Below are 16,505 nucleotides of genomic sequence, written 5' to 3'. Positions count from 1 at the left end.
CCACAGAAGTTGTACTGTATTGCTGATGTCTGGGTCTGGTTCAGGCTAGAAATGTTCTAGTAGGAATTAGCATTTGTTCATTGTGTTCTTAGACATGAATGCCCTCTGGAGACATTTACAAAGATACAACTTACTAGTTAATCATCCAAGTAAATTAATAAGCCATGCCCCACCCAAACTAACAACATTTTTTTTATTTTGACCTCGAAGGACATTCTTTCAGCATCTTATGATGTCATTATGATGAAATAAAAGGATCACAGCATCCCTGCTACCCCTTGTGACATGTCAGATTTAGTTTTACAAGTACTTTTTATTGAGTACTCAGTGCTCATAAAGCATTTGACTGGGTCTTATGGAGGAGACAAAAATGAACAAGGAGCAATGTATCCTTCCTTTACCTTGAGAACTATGTCTGAGGTCCTCCCTGTTGTACAGGTTATTACTGTGTAGTGAGAATCAATTTCATCTTCCTGGGGCTTTCCATTACTACTTATACAGTGTTTCATTTTATACAGTCAGAACAGCTAAGATTTAAAAACTAAATAAATGAATAAATGAATGAGTGAATAAGTAAAGGAAGCAGATACCAGCTAGCATGGCTGTGAAAAAAAGGGAGCATTTTGTTGGTGGTGGGACTGCACACTGCCACCCTCACTATGGAAATGAGTGTGCAAGTTCCTCAGCAGGCTAGATGTACATCTACCACATGGTCCAGCTGTACCACTCCTGGTACAGAGGATTTCCCAGGGATTCTCTGTCCTTCCTGCAAAGAAATCTGCTTAGCTGTGTTCATTATTGCTTTATTCACAATAGCCAATAATGGGGAAGAGCCTAGAAAACCATCATCTTAGAATTGATAATGAAAATGTAGTACATGCACACAATGGAATATTATTAAGCTGTAAAGAAAAATGAAATTATAAATTTTCAGGTGAATTAATGAATCTGGAAATCATTTTGGGATAACCCAGTCCCCAGTAGACAAATGTTATATGTTCTTCCTCATATGTAGATTTCTAGCTTTGGATTTCTAGATATGTGTATTTAGATTAGATTACCCATAGAAGTCAAGAAACTAGTAAAGGGGTCCTGAGGGAAAGATTTCAAGGAAAATGAGAGAGAACACAAGTACTAGAGAGTAGGGAAAGGGAACAATGGAACAGGCAGAGTTAAATGAGTGTGCCGGGAAGAGGCTGGATAGAAGGCTCAGTGGTCAAGGCAGAGGATTGAAGGTTGTTTCCAGCATCACGTCAGGTTGCTCCCAACGTCTGTAATGCCAGCTTCAAGGGATCCAATACCTTCTTCTGGCCTCTGTGGGCACTACATTCATGTAATACCCTGAAATACTCAGGCATACATCATAGCATCAAATACATACATCTTTTTTTTTTTTTAATGGGGTAGAAGTTGGAAGGACAGAGCAGAGAAGGAAATGTGGGAAAGAATAACTAACAGACTTTTGAAAATGCCATATAGAAACATGTTACTGTAGAATATGCATGTACATAAATACATAAATATGTATATGTACATACATAGATAAAATGAGGTTAAATGGAGTTATCCTATACCCTCCCCCCATACACAAACATTAAAGGTTCGTTGATCTTGGTCACCTCCAGAATTCATTGGACTTGGGAGATCAAGCCTGGAAGTTTCATTTCACTGGCTACCTGTGGGTATAGGGATACATTTTTCAGATATAGTTAGGGATTATGCTGGTTTAGTAGATCCTAACTTCACTATCCCTAGATTGTTAGGTTTCTAGTACTAGGCATGATTTCTCTCTTATTGATGGGCATCAGCGCTTAATTAGAGAGCTCTTGGTTACCATCAAGCAGTGCATGCCATTACCACACCCTTAGGGTTATCTTGCCAGTGATGGTCATTGTTGTTTTATCATTGTTGTTTATAAGCATTGGAACGCCCTCTCCTGCAGGCAGCTCACAGACGGTAGGATAGAGATTCCTCTGCTGCTCTGTGCAGTAGGCAACTTGCACACCTGCATGCTGTATACCCATATAGCTGAGTAGGACTTTTGGTTGCTTCTCTCCCCTAGAAATTTGCATAATGCCTTCTGGTATGATGAGAGCTAGTCCCCAAAGAGAAGGTTTTCCAGCCAGATCCAGCTCAGGTCCTCTTAGTCCTGTCTGAAGTACATAGTGTCTTCAGCTTGCTGTAGTATATGTATAGCAGTCATAGGACAATTTTCAGGAGTAGGTCCTCCCCTCCCACCTTGTTGAGGCAGGGTCTCTCTTTGTTTCTGTCATACTGTGCACCTCAGGCCAGCTGACCCATGAGATTCTGCACAGTTCTTTTATTTCCACTTCCCATATTCCATAGGAGTACTGGAGTTATAGATGCGCACCACATTCAACCTTTTGTGTGGGTTCTAAGTGAGGTAGCTGACTGTTCCAGGGACACAAACTGTGATCTGGTCTGTTTCTGACATAATATAATAGAATTATATTATGCTTAGCTGGGTTAACTATATGGCCCATTTTTTAAATAACATATCCGTGGGTCCTGTCCCTATCTCAGATGCCACATAACATTCTTTGGCAAACTCTGTTTACCTGCATGAGAGAGGGTACAGGAAAGTATCTGTAACTGATCTTTGAAGGACCTGATCCCATATACCCTGTGGACAGGGAGGCCACAGATCAAACTTCCCTGCTGTCTGATGACACCTATTCTCTCTTGGGGCAAAGAGAAGTTGGGGTCAAGTCACAGAGAGGAAGAGAATGGTGATCACATCTCTGTCTCTTCCAGACTCATATTTCTCTCCTTATGTGCAAAACAAACTGTTCTGTAACATCCTGTGACAGTATATTATTTGTGATAATTCTGCTTTCCATCTTTCCTAGAAAAGACTGTATCTTCACCATTGACCCATCAACTGCTCGAGACCTTGATGATGCCCTCTCCTGCAGGCGACTCACTGACGGTAGGATAGAAATCCGGCTGCTGCTCTGTGCAGGAGGCAGCCTACACACCTGCATGCTGTATACCCATGTCAGGCTTCCTTGTGCTGTTTCAGCAGCCAAATGGGCAAGGATGGGGTTGCTTCATTCCTGAAGTTGTCTATACAAGCTAAGTAGAGTGGGCAGCCGTAGGCTCTTCCTCCTGAGACATGGTTATCTAGGCCTGACCTGCAAAAAGTCCTCTACTCCCTGTAGCTCTTTGTCCATTAAAAAGATTGTGAGAGCTGGAGTGATGGCTCAGCGGTTGAGAGCACTGACTGCTTGTACTGACTGCTCTTCCAGAGGTCCTGAGTTCAACTCCCAGCAGCACTCCTAGATGGTGACTCACAACCATCCAATGGGATCCAATGCCCTCTTCTGGTATGTCTGAAGACAGTGACAGTGTACTTGCATACATAAAATAAATCTTTTAAAAAAGAGAGAGAGAGAGAGATTATGAATGGCCAACTGTTAAGGGCCTTTGAAAAGTCAGGGTCTCAGTCATAGATCATTGTAGTAGCAATAGCAGCAGCTGATTGTCAAAGGACCTATGGACGGTGTAAGGAAAAAAAAAAAAACCCTAACAGTTCCCTCCATCCCCGCAGATATATTTTCTAGGTATGTCTGACCCTTTTCTTAGGGGTGCCTTGGTTACTATTGTGACATTGATTATTCTTGAAGATTACATTAGACTAACATAGCCTTTGATGGTGTACCAGTGAGGTATGTGCATCTTTTTATCTTAGTCTGCCACAGAGCATTAATGACCCACTTTCAAAGTATTTACCCCTCATCTTCCTCTGGTGCAAACTTCTGTGTTTCCGTCTCTGTTGCAATAAATAGTGATGATTGGCAGACAGAAGCTAAGAGACAGAACATGCTGCCTAAAACTGCTTAGCTTCTTTTAGTAGGAGCTCTCTCTACCCACCCCACTAATAATCCTGTGGCTAAGACTCATGTGTGCTGGGCAATGCTCGTTACTGTATCCTCAGCACAGTACTCTCAGTTGTATGTTTCTATAATCTAAAATTAGAGCAGCCTATTTACAAGAGCAAACTTTGGCCTAGAGCTGTACATTCTGAGCACGCTCTGCTGTGCACAGGGACTTGAGCAAGCCTTTTCTCTTTGCAGATCCTACTCTCCAAAACACCAATATGAGCAGTACCCAAGGCAGAGGCCTGGCGATGCCGGGCCTTCCTCCCCTTGGGATTCAGCTCCTCTCTGTTAGTGTTGAAACAGCTGCTCCATTTATTCTCTCTAGTTTTAAGTTGTTTATAGCAGAAATCCAAGATCTGTTTCTCTATCTCTGCTAGGCTCAAACTCTTGAACTTGCAGGGAGAGCAGGTAGCCAGCATATGTCTTTCCTCACTCACTCTGCAGAGCCACTTTATGTCTGGTATGCAAGTATGAGGGCAAAGGTTTCATGGAGAAAACAGGGGAGAGGAGGTGCTGCAAGAAAAGCAGATTAGCAGCAAATAATGTTTTGTCAGACCATAGAAAACCACAGAGACATTGTCCTGCAGGAATTCAGCCACAGCAAGGGAAATAAGTTATCAAAAGACTAAAGGAAAAGGAGAAGAGGTAGGCTAGGAAAATGCCAGAGAAACTTCACAAGTGTAGGCATACAGACCTGGGCTGAAGATTATAAGCATGAGGGGTGAGGAAACAGAGATAAGAAGAGAAGAATCTGTGGAAACAGGTGGCAGAAGGGAAAAAGAAAAGACAGAGGTGGGTCATCCTGGATGGTAGGGAACTGTCCACAGGTAAAAACCGGAAAATCAGGAGGACATGCTGGTTTTGAACAGGCTACCACATGGAGTTGCCTGTCTCATGATATGCATTTATATGAATCACTGCTAACCGATTTTTAAAGGTCAAGAGAATAAAGAAACTGAGTAGATGGTGTCATAAACCTATAGCAGGAGAGCCCTGAGGGGAGACAAGCAGCATACCCAGTCCAGAGAGTGAGCCTCCGAGGACAGTGGCATCACAGGCCATTTTCCTCTCTGCTGTACTATACAAATTTTATAATGTGTTAATAGTAGCTTTATAATGAAAAAAACCTTTGTAGTAAAAATTATGAAGTGCCAAAAATCCCAAGCTGCCCAGTGGTCACCCATTGCACCAGGTGACCAATGTCTTCTATGTGCTTGGTATTTCTTGCATTCCAGAGAGACAGTTGACATCTGCGCATATGGTGGGGCAGCAGCAAAAGGAAGAAACCAGCAAAGTCTTGGGAAAGGCTGAGGTAGTCAGTCAAGTATTTTTATGGTGGCACTTCCACAGTTGGCTACTGGGACAGCTGGTTCTGCCAGGATCATTTTATCCAGATAAAAAACAAATGGGCAAGCCCAGTTTGGATCCGGATGGCCGTGTCTAAGTTCAGGTTCCATTAGTTACCACTTCGTGTGAGTTCCTACTTAGAGAAAAATATTTACTGTTTTAAAAAGCAAATAATGAACCGGGCGTGGTAGTGCACCCCTGTAATCCCAGAACTTGGGAGGCAGAGGCAGGCAGATTTCTGAGTTCGAGGCCAGCCGGGTCTACGGAGTGAGTTCCAGGACAGCCAGGGCTATACAGAGAAACCCTGTCTCAAAAAAACCAAATCCAAAAAACCAAAAAACCAAAACAAACAAACAAACAAAAAAACAAATAATTTTTTCTGGCCGTATTTACCTAATCTATGTTTATTTAAATAAAGTACTGTGTAAGAGGCATGTTTTTCTTTGGTATCACAGAAATCATCTGAATGGCTGTTATGTGAAAAATCAACTCTACAGGCAGATAGAGCTTTCTGATGACCATGTTTCCTTTCACAGAGTTCAGGGTACACCCAGGTCTTTCCTATCAGATAGAAGCTACAGACAACCAATTGTGTAAAGTGTTAAAATTAACTGAAAGAAGGAGGAAGTGTGTCCACATCTCCCTTCCAAAGCAGAGCTTCTCTCATGACTCTAATCTGGGATACACTCCTTCAGCCCCAAACACCTAAGAGGAAGGAGCACTCCCAGCAATGGGGATCCTTTCACTTTGCTTAAGAAAATATTTAATAAAAAGTGGAATTGTAATGATACCCCAGAATCTAAAGACAGTAAATCCAGTTCAGTGTTTTATGATTGTAACAGATTGCTTGCAACACACCTCACAGTTGACCTCACATTAGTCTGGGAATACCACAGTTGTAAGCTCACCCTCTGGCTTCTTAGTAACTCTTGTGGCATTCATTTTATTGAATATCCAGATTGCATTTGAACTTGTTACTTTGAAGGCAGCCTGTTCTGCCATAATATTGTGTGACTCTTAGGAAATCCTCCCCTGAAAGAATCAGAAATACTGTTATCTTTCTGCAGTTTCTCATTTGTTACTCCTCTTAATGCTCCTCAGTGCCCTGCAGCACAAATACAGTGTCTCATGTGAAAATCTGTCTAAACAAGAGCTATCATTTATCTTCTGAATCACAGTCAGCTAAGGAACCTAAATACTCTTTCATGCCTTGTGGCTGAGTCCATTCACCACGTCATAGAGTCTTCCGGCTTCTGGAGGTCTAGGGTGTAGGGCTCCCTGGCTGGCAAGCTCTCCTAGAAAGTTTGTCTTTACTGGAAGAATTGGGATCTGGATAATATGTACTCATTCTGTTCAGTTTCTGCTTTTCCATGAGTGTCAAAGACCAAACTGTCAGGCAGATGGGTTCTTTAGCAACCTGTCAGGCAGAGCCTTTAGCTTTGGTTGATTCTGGAACCCCATAATTCTACAGCATCTTGTTTTGTAATTTGAATTCTCTAATGTTTGCTCTATCATTGAACATGGTCAGGCTGTCCTTGCCAGGCCTTAGAAGTGAATGAATAGGAGAGGGGAACAGCTGCTAATGAACTTGGGCTTCTTTTTTGGAGAGATGTTAAAGAGTCCTGGAATTACATGATTGATACTTGCACAGTTTTATGAAAATGTTAAAACCACAAAGGAAAGATGAATGAGTGAAGAATGAATGACTGACAAAATGAATGAATAAGAAAAATAAGAGGACAATCCACTTATTTTGATGTTTTATGGAGATTAGAAGTTAGATTTTATCTATGACTAAGCAGGGATATTAACAGAATGTGCATCTGGATACCTATAGTCAAATCCTTTTTGTCTCCTCCTGGCCACTTTCATCTCTTTTTTTTTTCTTTATTGAAAAGGTAAGTAAAAATACTTTATGATAAAATTAAAGATTTACATGGAAAATATTTGAGATAAAATAGAACAATACATAGAAAAACATGTTAAAATTGACAATTTTCATGGAAAATTAAAGAGTAAAGTGGTACACATAAAAACATTGCTAAATTAATTGAAATATGAGATAGAAACATTTTATGATAGAATTGAAGATTCACATGGAAAATATTTCTGATAAAATTGTAGAAAGATGTAGGGAAACATGTTAGAATTGAAGATTATCATGGAAAATTTTATATAGATATAATAATAGTAGGCATAAAAGTATTCCTAAGTTGATTGAAAGTGGAATTATAAACATTTTCTGATAAACTTGATGATTCACATGGAAAATATTTCTGATAAAATTGAAGAAATATATAGAAAAACATGTTAAAATTAAAGATTATCATGGAAATTATACAGATAAAATGATATGCTTAAAGATAATTCTAAGTTGATTGAAGGTGGGATTTTAAACATTTTCAGATAAAATTGAAGATTAACATGGAAAATGTTTCTGGTAAAATTCAAGAAATATATAGACAAACACATTAAAATTGACTATCTCATGAAAAATTTTACATATAAAATGGTAGATATAAAAACTTTCTAAATTAATTGAAGGTGGAATTAGAAGCATTTGTGATAAAATCAGAGATTTAAATTGAAAATCTTTCTGATAAAATAGAGGAAATGTATAGAAAGACATATTAAAATGAAGATTATCATGAAAAATAATGCAGATAAAATGGTAGACATAAAAACATTACTAAATTAATTAAAAGGGGAATTACAAACATTTTCTGATAAAATTGAAGATTTACATGAGAAATATTTCTGCTAGCCTATGTCTTCTCATTGGGGAGTTGAGTCCATTGTTGTTAAGAGATATTAAGGAATAATTGTTTATTCCTGTTATTTTTGATGTTATTGTTTATGTTTATGTTTATGTTTGTGTGGGTATCTTCTTTTGGGTTTGTTGGAAGAAGATTACTTTCTTGCTTTTTCTAGGGTGTAGTTTCCCTCCTTGTGTTGGCCTTTTCCATCTATTATCCTTTGGAGGGCTGGATTTGTGGACAGATATTGTGTAAATTTGGTTTTATCATGGAATATCTTGGTTTCTCCATCTATGATGATTGAGAGTTTTGCTGGGTATAGTAGCCTGGGCTGGCATTTGTGTTCTCTTAGGGTCTGTATGAGGTCTGTATGTATGTCCCAGGATCTTCTAGCTTTCATCTTCTCTAGTGAGAAGTCTGGTGAAATTCTGATAGATCTGCCTTTGTAAGTTACTTGCTTTTTTTCCCTTACTGCTTTTAATATTCTTTCTTTGTTCAGTGCATTTGGTGTTTATGTTATTTTGTGCTAGGAGGAGTTTCTGTTCTGGTCCAGTCTGTTTGGAGTTCTGAAGGTTTCTTGTATGTTCATGGGCATCTCTTTCTCTAGGTTAGGGAAGTTTTCTTCCATAATTTTGTTGAAGATATTCACTGGCCCTTTAAGTTGGAAATCTTTGCTCTCATCTATACCTATAACCCTTAGGTTTGTTCTCATTGTGTCCTGGAGTTCCTGGAGGTTTTGGTTTACCAGCTTTATGCATTTTGCATTTTCCTTGACTGTTGAGTCAATGTTTTCTATGGTATCTTCAGCACCTGAGGTTCTTTCTTCTATCTCATGTATACTGTTGTTGATGCTTGCATTTTTGACTCCTGAATTCCTTCCAAGGTTTTCTATCTCCAGAAAGGACTCACTTTGTGATTTCTTTATTGTTTCTACTTCCACTTTTAGATCCTGGATGGTTTTGTTCAGTTCCTTTGATTGATTGTGTTTTCCTATAATTCTTCAAGGGATTTTTATGTTTCTTCTTTGAGGGCTTCTGCCTATTGACCCATGATCTCCTGTATTTCTTTAAGGGATTTTTGTGTTTCCTCTTTAAGGGCTTTTACATGTTGACCAATATTCTCCTGTATTTCTTTAAGGGAGTTACTTAAGTCTTTCTTGAAGCCCTCTATCAGCATCATGAGATACAATTTTAAATCGGGACTCTTGCTTTTCCAGTGTGTTGGGGTATCTGGGACTTGCTGTAGTGGGAGAACTGGGTTCTGATGTTGCCATGTGGCCTTGGTTTCTGTTGGTAGAGTTCTTGTGCTTGCCTTTCGCCATCTGATTATCTCTGGTGCTAGTTGGTATTGTTGTCTTTGGCTGGACTTTGTTCCTCCTGTGGGCTTGTAAGCTCATTACTCCTCTGAGCTCAGAAGTGAAAGCACTGCTGGGAGATCACTGTCTCTGGCAGGCTGTGCACAGAAGGCTGTACAGTCTCCTGGCTCCCTGGTGCCAATGGCAGCAGGAAGACTTCTGTCCCAGCTGCTCCATTGATCTTAGGCCCTGGGTGCTCCTAGCTGTTCCCCTCTAGAGAGAAGGTAGAGATCTCACCTCTGCGCTCAGAAGTGAAGGTGCTGCTGGGAAATCACTCTCTCCTAGTGGACTGTGCACAGAAGGCAGTGGAGTCTCCTGGCTCCCTGGTGCAAATCCACTTTCATCTCTAAAGCATGAAATTCCAAACCCAAGTGCCCAACTCTTTACCTGGGCTACCTACCTGCTCCCCTCATTTGACTCACTGAAAGAAGGGCCCTCCTCCTACCTTGAAGAAAGATGAGGAAATGGATGTCTTCCAGTGTTCAATCCTCCAAAGAGTACAGTGTTGCTCTGCTCTCAAATACCTCTCTTCTACCAAGGCTTTCTGACTGCTCAGATGTCTTAGTTTATTTTCTTATCATCGTGGTTAAAAAAGCCCTGACAAAAAACAACTCAGAGGAGAAAGGGTTTATCTGAGTTACAGCTCACAGGCACAGTGCAGCATGGAGGATAATATCAGGCAGAGGAGCTGACGACAGGTAGTCACATCCCATCTACAGTCAGGAAACAAAAAGCAATGAATGCTTGTGTTTAGCTAACTTCTCTCTTTATACAGCCCAAAGAATGATATTGTCCACTTAAGTCTATGTCTTCCCAGCTCAATTAACCTAATCAATACACTTCCTTCGAAGGCATATCCAGAGGCTGAATAATTCCTCATGGAGTCTAGAAGCTTGTCTCCTTGGTGATTCTTAACTATTTAGTGTCTGCTTGGGTCTTAAGGTAGACCTAGTCTTAGTCTCTTGAGAAGCTTCCAAGTTGATTTCCAGAGTGGTTGTACAAGTTTGCACTGCTACCAGCTCTACAGCCTCGCCAGCATGTGCTGTCCTGAGGTTTTAACCTTAGCCAGTCTGATGGTATAAGGTAGAGTCTCAGAGCTGTTTTGATTGATATTTCCCTGATAATTAAGTATGTTGAACATGTTTAGGTGCTTCTTGGTCATTTGAGATTCCTCTGTTGAGAATTCTCTGTTTAACTCTGTACCTAATTTTTAATTGGGTTTTCTGGATTGTTGGTGTCTCTCTTGAGTGCATTATATATTTTGGATATTAGCCCTCTGTCAAATGTAGGGTTAGTGAAGATCTTTTCCCAATCTTTAGGCTATCGTTTTATCCTAATGACAGTGTCCTTTGACTTACAGAAGCTTTTCAGTTTCATGAGGTCCCATTTATTAATTCTTGACCTTAGTGCCTGAGCCATTGGTGTTCTGTTCAGGAAGTTGTCTCCTGCACCAATGAGTTCAAGGCTATTCCCCACTTTCTCTTCTATTAGATTTAGTGTATATGGCTTTAAGTTGAGGTCTTTGATCCATTTGGACTTCAGTTTTATGCAGGGTTATAAATATGGCTCTATTTGCGTTCTTCTACATGCATTAGACCAGCAGCATTTATTGAAGATGTTCTCCCTGTTCCAATGTATGGTTTTGGCTTCTTTGTCAAAAATCAAGTGTCCATAGGTAGTGGGTTTACTTCTGGGTCTTCAATTTGATTCCATTGATCCACCTGCCTATTTCTATACCAATATCATGCAGGTTTTTATTACTATTGCTCTGTAGTATAGCTTGAGGTCAGGGATAGTTATACCTCCAGAAGTTCTTTTATTGTTTAGGATCATTTTAACTATCCTGGGTTTTTTGTTTTTCAAATTGAAGTTTAGAATTGTTCTTTCAAGATTTGTGAAGAATTGTGGGGAGGTAAGGGTTTGACAGCCATAGGGGGGGCTTCTCCTCAAAAGAGAAGGGCAGGGTGGAATAGGGAGGTTTGTGTGAGGGGTACTGGGAGGAGAGGAAGGGCTAATATTGGGTTGTAAAGCAAATAAACAAACAAGCAAAACCCTGGAATCACATTGGCTACCTTTTCTTCTCCGGACTTTTGCTGGGGCCTTTTCAGTAGCTGTCTCTCTCTGACTTCTGCCTGTTATCTTTCTCTCGCTGTACTTAGTAGAACCAGAGCATGTCACTTTTCTTATAAATGATTCATTCTGCCAGGAGGAAAGATATCTGCAGAATTTTATCTTGCTTGTGTGTGTGGGTATGCGAGTATGTGCATGTGCATGTGTGAGTATGTGTGCGTGTTGGAAGGGAAAGTAGAGGACTTACTGGGCTTTGGTAGAACTTGGTCCATAGGCACAAGAAGATTTTCTAGGTGACAGCTCTCAGGAAGCTGACTCTTCTGCAGTGGCTCTTTTATCTCCTCTATCTACCTGACGATTGCTATAGATACTCCACCTAACTGTTTGTGTTTGAATTGTATGTCTTTGTCCATCCATCCTTCCTTCACCATTTTTTTTAAAGTAGGTTGGATTTTATGAAAAAATTGTGGCCAGTTGAGGGTCCAAGTGGCATTCCCTGTAGCAACATTTCTTTACATTTTAAAGTGAGGTAGTGGTAGTAGTTTGGGTTTATTTTGCTTTTTATCTGTCATGCTGTTGCCCAGTTAGAGGAGGATGTTGAAGGAAATCCAGATGCTGAGGTGGATCTTTGGGCAAGTTTAAAAGCCTTCACATTTGATAGCATAATTGTTTATAAAGTCTTGTAGATAAAGGCTCTCTGTTTGATCATTTTCACAATATGAAGTGCAACAAAAGTCTTTCCGTTAAATCATCAACATCAAGTAAAAGAAAATGCCCTTAGTATACAGGTGCATTAAAAGTTTGTGTACTTGTGCTTTCATATACATTTTAAGATGTAAATTTGAGACTTAAAATTTTCAAAAGAAAGAAAAAACTGTCTTGGGGGGCTCTAGAGTTGGCTCAGAGTAAAGAACATGTGCTGGCTCAGAGGACCCGGGTTCAGCTCCTAGCAGCTCCATCAGGCAGCTTACCAGGGCTTTACCTCAGCTCCAGAGGGGAGGCTGCCACAGGCTCCTGACGCACCACCTAGACAGTCCCATGGACAGACATGCACTTGTACATATAATTTAAAAAATAATGACTCTTTTCTAAAAGATATTTTTTGTTTAAAATGGTTACCATAAAAGCCTTTATAAATCATCAAGATACATATACAAGAAAAATATAGATAATCTTACAAATATGTTTTAAGATAAAAGTGCATGTAATACACATATATTTAGTTTGCTCACTCTTTGGGAATAATGATGAATAAATACTTGGTCTTACATTGTAACAGCCTCTGATAGCTCAGTCGTGATTACATCAAATAGGTTTTAATGCAGTAAGTATTACTACATATAAAGACTTACTAAATTATGACCACAAATGGACAATTCAAGAAAATATAATGCTTAACAATATTGACCAATAATTTGTTTCAAAATATGTAAAACAAAACTTAACAGAAATACAAAGAAGAGTTGATATTTTTTTATTGCTATGGGATAATTTTATATACCTTTCTTGGGAAATGATGCTATAAAACAGACCAGAAGTTCAGTAAAATTACAGAAAATTTAAGCCACATAGCTGCTATCTGTTCTAAAAGCTTATCTAATATATGGCATTTACAGCTAGAGACTACAAAGCATGCTTCTTAAATATAAGATGCAGTTATTATTTTCTGTGCAAAGTACAGTGATTTTAAATCTTTCTGAAATAACTATGAAACTGGTATTCTGGAAAATAAAATACAAATGGGAAATTTAACCATTAGCTTTGCCCTTTTTTAGTTTATTAAGACTTTGCACTTAGTCCAAGACAAAAGTCCTAGAAGCACTACTAAACCGAGACCTGGAACATATTAATATAAATCTAGCACATGGTCTAGGCTCCTTTGCTAGGAATTTGGCTAGTGTCAGCTTAATAATGACTATCACTATGTCATAGATCATAAGGCACACTAGCCACTAGCTATGACCCTGGCCACACAGATTGTGTTGTGAGAAGCTGACATTTCTGCCAGCCCCAGAGCCCCTTGTGCCCAACCCTTAGAAGCAAAGGCTCCGCTCTGCTGTCTGTCTGTGCTCATACTATAATAAATGAATGCCTGTCTCATGTTTCTACAGGAAATGGTTGCTTATTTGATAAATATTTAGAACATCACTAGGAATCCATTTCATGGATTTATTTTCTGAACACCTTGAATGGGAACTGACTACACAAAAAGTTCCTTTAAATTCGGTCTCCAAAGTCATTTAACAGATTGGGATCTTGAAATCTTTTACAAAAGAAGAAATGGAAATCCCTAATTCTAAGACATTGTAATTACAAAAATAGGATAATGCAGGCACATGAAAAAAAAATCTCACAGAAGGCACAAATGATGAAAAGATAATTTTTTAATTAGATATTTGTTATTTACATATCAAATGTTATCCCCTTTCCTCATTTCTCTTCTGGAAACCCCCTATCTCCTCCCCCCACAACCCATCCACTCCTGCTTCCCTGTCCTGGCATTCCCCTACTAGGGTGTCAAGCCTTCTCAGGACCAAGAGCCTCTCCTCTCTTTGATGTCTGACAAGGCCATCATCCCTCCATGTGAACTCTTTGGTTGGTGGTTTAGTCTCTGGGAGCTGTGGGGGTACTGGTTAGTTCATATTGTTGTTCCTCCTATGGGGCTGCAAACCCCTTCAGCTCCTTGGGTCCTTTCTCTAGCTCCTCCATTGGGGACCCTGTGCTCAGTCCAATGGTTGGCTGTGAGCATCCACCTCTGTATTTGTCAGGCACTGGCAGAGCCTCTAAGGAGACAGCTTTATCAGGCTCCTGTCAGCAAGCACATGTTGGCATCCACAATAGTGTCTGGGTTTAGTAACTAATATGGGATAGATCCCCAGGTGGGACAGTCTCTAGATGGCCTTTCCTTCAGACTCTGCTCTATACTTTCTCTCTGTATCTCCTCCCATGGGTATGTTGATCCCCTTTCTAAGAAGGACCGAAGTCTCCACCCTTTGGATGATTTTTAAAATAAAAACAGTTAGTTGATACCCTTCTTTGTTTTGTGAGCACTGTAACAACTAAGACAAAAATTTAAACCTGAATTTATTGCCTACTCTGTGATTAGAAATTTAAAAAACACATAATTTGTCCTGGTATATTTTTTCTAACCATTAGTTAAGATATAATTTCAAAAGATTAAAATTGGGCTGTTACAGAGCAATAGCATCTTGCCAGCTCCCACTGACAACTGGCATAGACTTAACTTATTTAATGTACTTATTATATGTCCATATAGTGAACTGGGTTCTCCCTTTCACCCCAAAGCTCTGCTGCAGAAAGCTGGCTATAGCCATGATGCACACACTTTGGGTATTTTTGCCAGTATTAGGGCCCTGAAAATAAAGACAGTCAGTGGCCAGCACGCTTGGCAGCTCTGCCAAAAGCTGCTGGTGCATGCATCGTTGCTTTTCAACACACAGGAAAGACTTATAAATACTTATTTTTTAAAAAATAAAATTAAACCATTAAGCATACTTCAAATATCATTGATATTATACATTCAGATGCTTAGACCATAATTCAATTACTAATTGCAAAAATTACTTTAAAAAAAATTAACAGGGTTGGGGGTAGGAGCAGTGCGAGGGGGAATTGGGAGGACGGGAAGGCTGTGATTGAGATGTAAAGTGAATAAATAAATTAATTAATAGATGATATTCAATAAAAAAGAAAAATATCAATAACAACAATAAAAATAGATTTGGAAATTTGATATACATTTCTTATTATCCATTGCCAAATTAACAAAAATTAAGGTTTAGCCATAACATGTCTCCTTCTCTTCTTCCACCCAAAGACCAGTCAGATGGCATGCACAACAGGGGCACTTAGTGTGGTCCTCTAATGTGCCCTGATGAATTTGATTGTCCCAGCTCTCTGTGGCTGTTTAATCCATCACAGCTTTCTACACAGAGTACCAAATGTGCCTTTCTTTAGGCTTTGAGGTTTCCACTTTCCTACTTTTCTGAAACCGTGAAAGAGCCACTTAACTCTGGAATGTGCCTTGTGCTGTCCTGGTTCCCTAGAAGTGAGCACAGGGTCATTTAGAAGCTGTTACCACAAGGGACCACATCACAAGAGGGACGAAAATTTCTTTAACAGAAGAAACCTTGCTACCTGAAAACCATCTGGGAGAAAGGTGGGCAGACAGCTGGTCCTCATGTACCTGGTCCCTGTGGACACGCTCTTCTGCTTGCTGACTTCAGTTGCTCACAGTGCTTAGTACTTTGCTTCAAGGCTAGTCCCATAACCTTTGCTCAGTACTTCAAGCACAACTGGAGAAATTAAAGATGGCAATGGCTTGCTGTCCCCTTCTCAAATCTAGGTCCACTTGGGCCTCTATCCGCTCCCACACTGTGAGCACCCATACCTTGATGCCTTCCCCTTAGCAGTCTAGACCTAAGAGCGTCTAAAAAGACCTTAGGTGTGTTTGTGAAAATTCTATCTCAGAACTTGACCCCTCCTGGGAAGAGTATAACTAGGGAGGTCCATTCCTTTTGGAGAATAATGTTCCTGTGCCTGCTCTACAAACAACAATAAATGAATTGTCTTGTTAGTGTACTGCTTTGGCAGTATCAAAGAAGCAGGTCATCTGGTTGCATTATGTGGTAAAATACTGGGTCTACAGCATCTTTGGCAACATCAGTAGCTTTAAAGAAACCACATTCCCTTGTGCTCCTACAAGCATGAACAGTGTCTTTTACCATGCCTTGAAGCTATTCCCAGTGCCCTCTCACAACTCTGTGGACACACAGGATAAAAAGGTAGGCCCAGGCTCTTAGTCAAGCTTTCCAGTTAGTCTTCAGTATCTCAGCACTACTGTATGGACTGGCCTTATACTGCCTACAAGGGGAGATCACTGGGGCCAAATAAATGTGTACCTCAGCCTTTACATTGTCATATTCTCATCTAGCAGTTCATCTGATACAATTTTTTATACTTTTTAAAGTTGAATCCATACTGAACATGTAGTTTCCTCTTGTCATTATTCTGTAAACAATGCAACCAAATAACTGTTTACAAAGCATTTATAGC

General features: G+C 39.8%; 1 protein-coding gene across 3 annotated transcripts in view; it reads left to right on the top strand.

Moving 5' to 3' along the window:
* The window catches only part of Dis3l2 (DIS3 like 3'-5' exoribonuclease 2), a 345,312-nt gene that overhangs the window by 223,760 nt on the left and 105,047 nt on the right, over window positions 1–16,505 (top strand). For all 3 annotated transcript variants that reach the window (XM_052192653.1, XM_052192651.1, XM_052192652.1), the window contains one exon: window positions 2,871–2,950. In XM_052192653.1, the coding sequence (XP_052048613.1) occupies window positions 2,871–2,950 (80 nt within the window). The remainder of the gene's footprint in view (window positions 1–2,870; window positions 2,951–16,505) is intronic.

This window comes from Apodemus sylvaticus, chromosome 9, assembly GCF_947179515.1.
Source record: "Apodemus sylvaticus chromosome 9, mApoSyl1.1, whole genome shotgun sequence".
Lineage (NCBI taxonomy): Eukaryota > Metazoa > Chordata > Mammalia > Rodentia > Muridae > Apodemus > Apodemus sylvaticus.
Note: the sequence above shows the minus strand (reverse complement) of the source record. Positions and strands in the feature narration are given on the sequence as shown.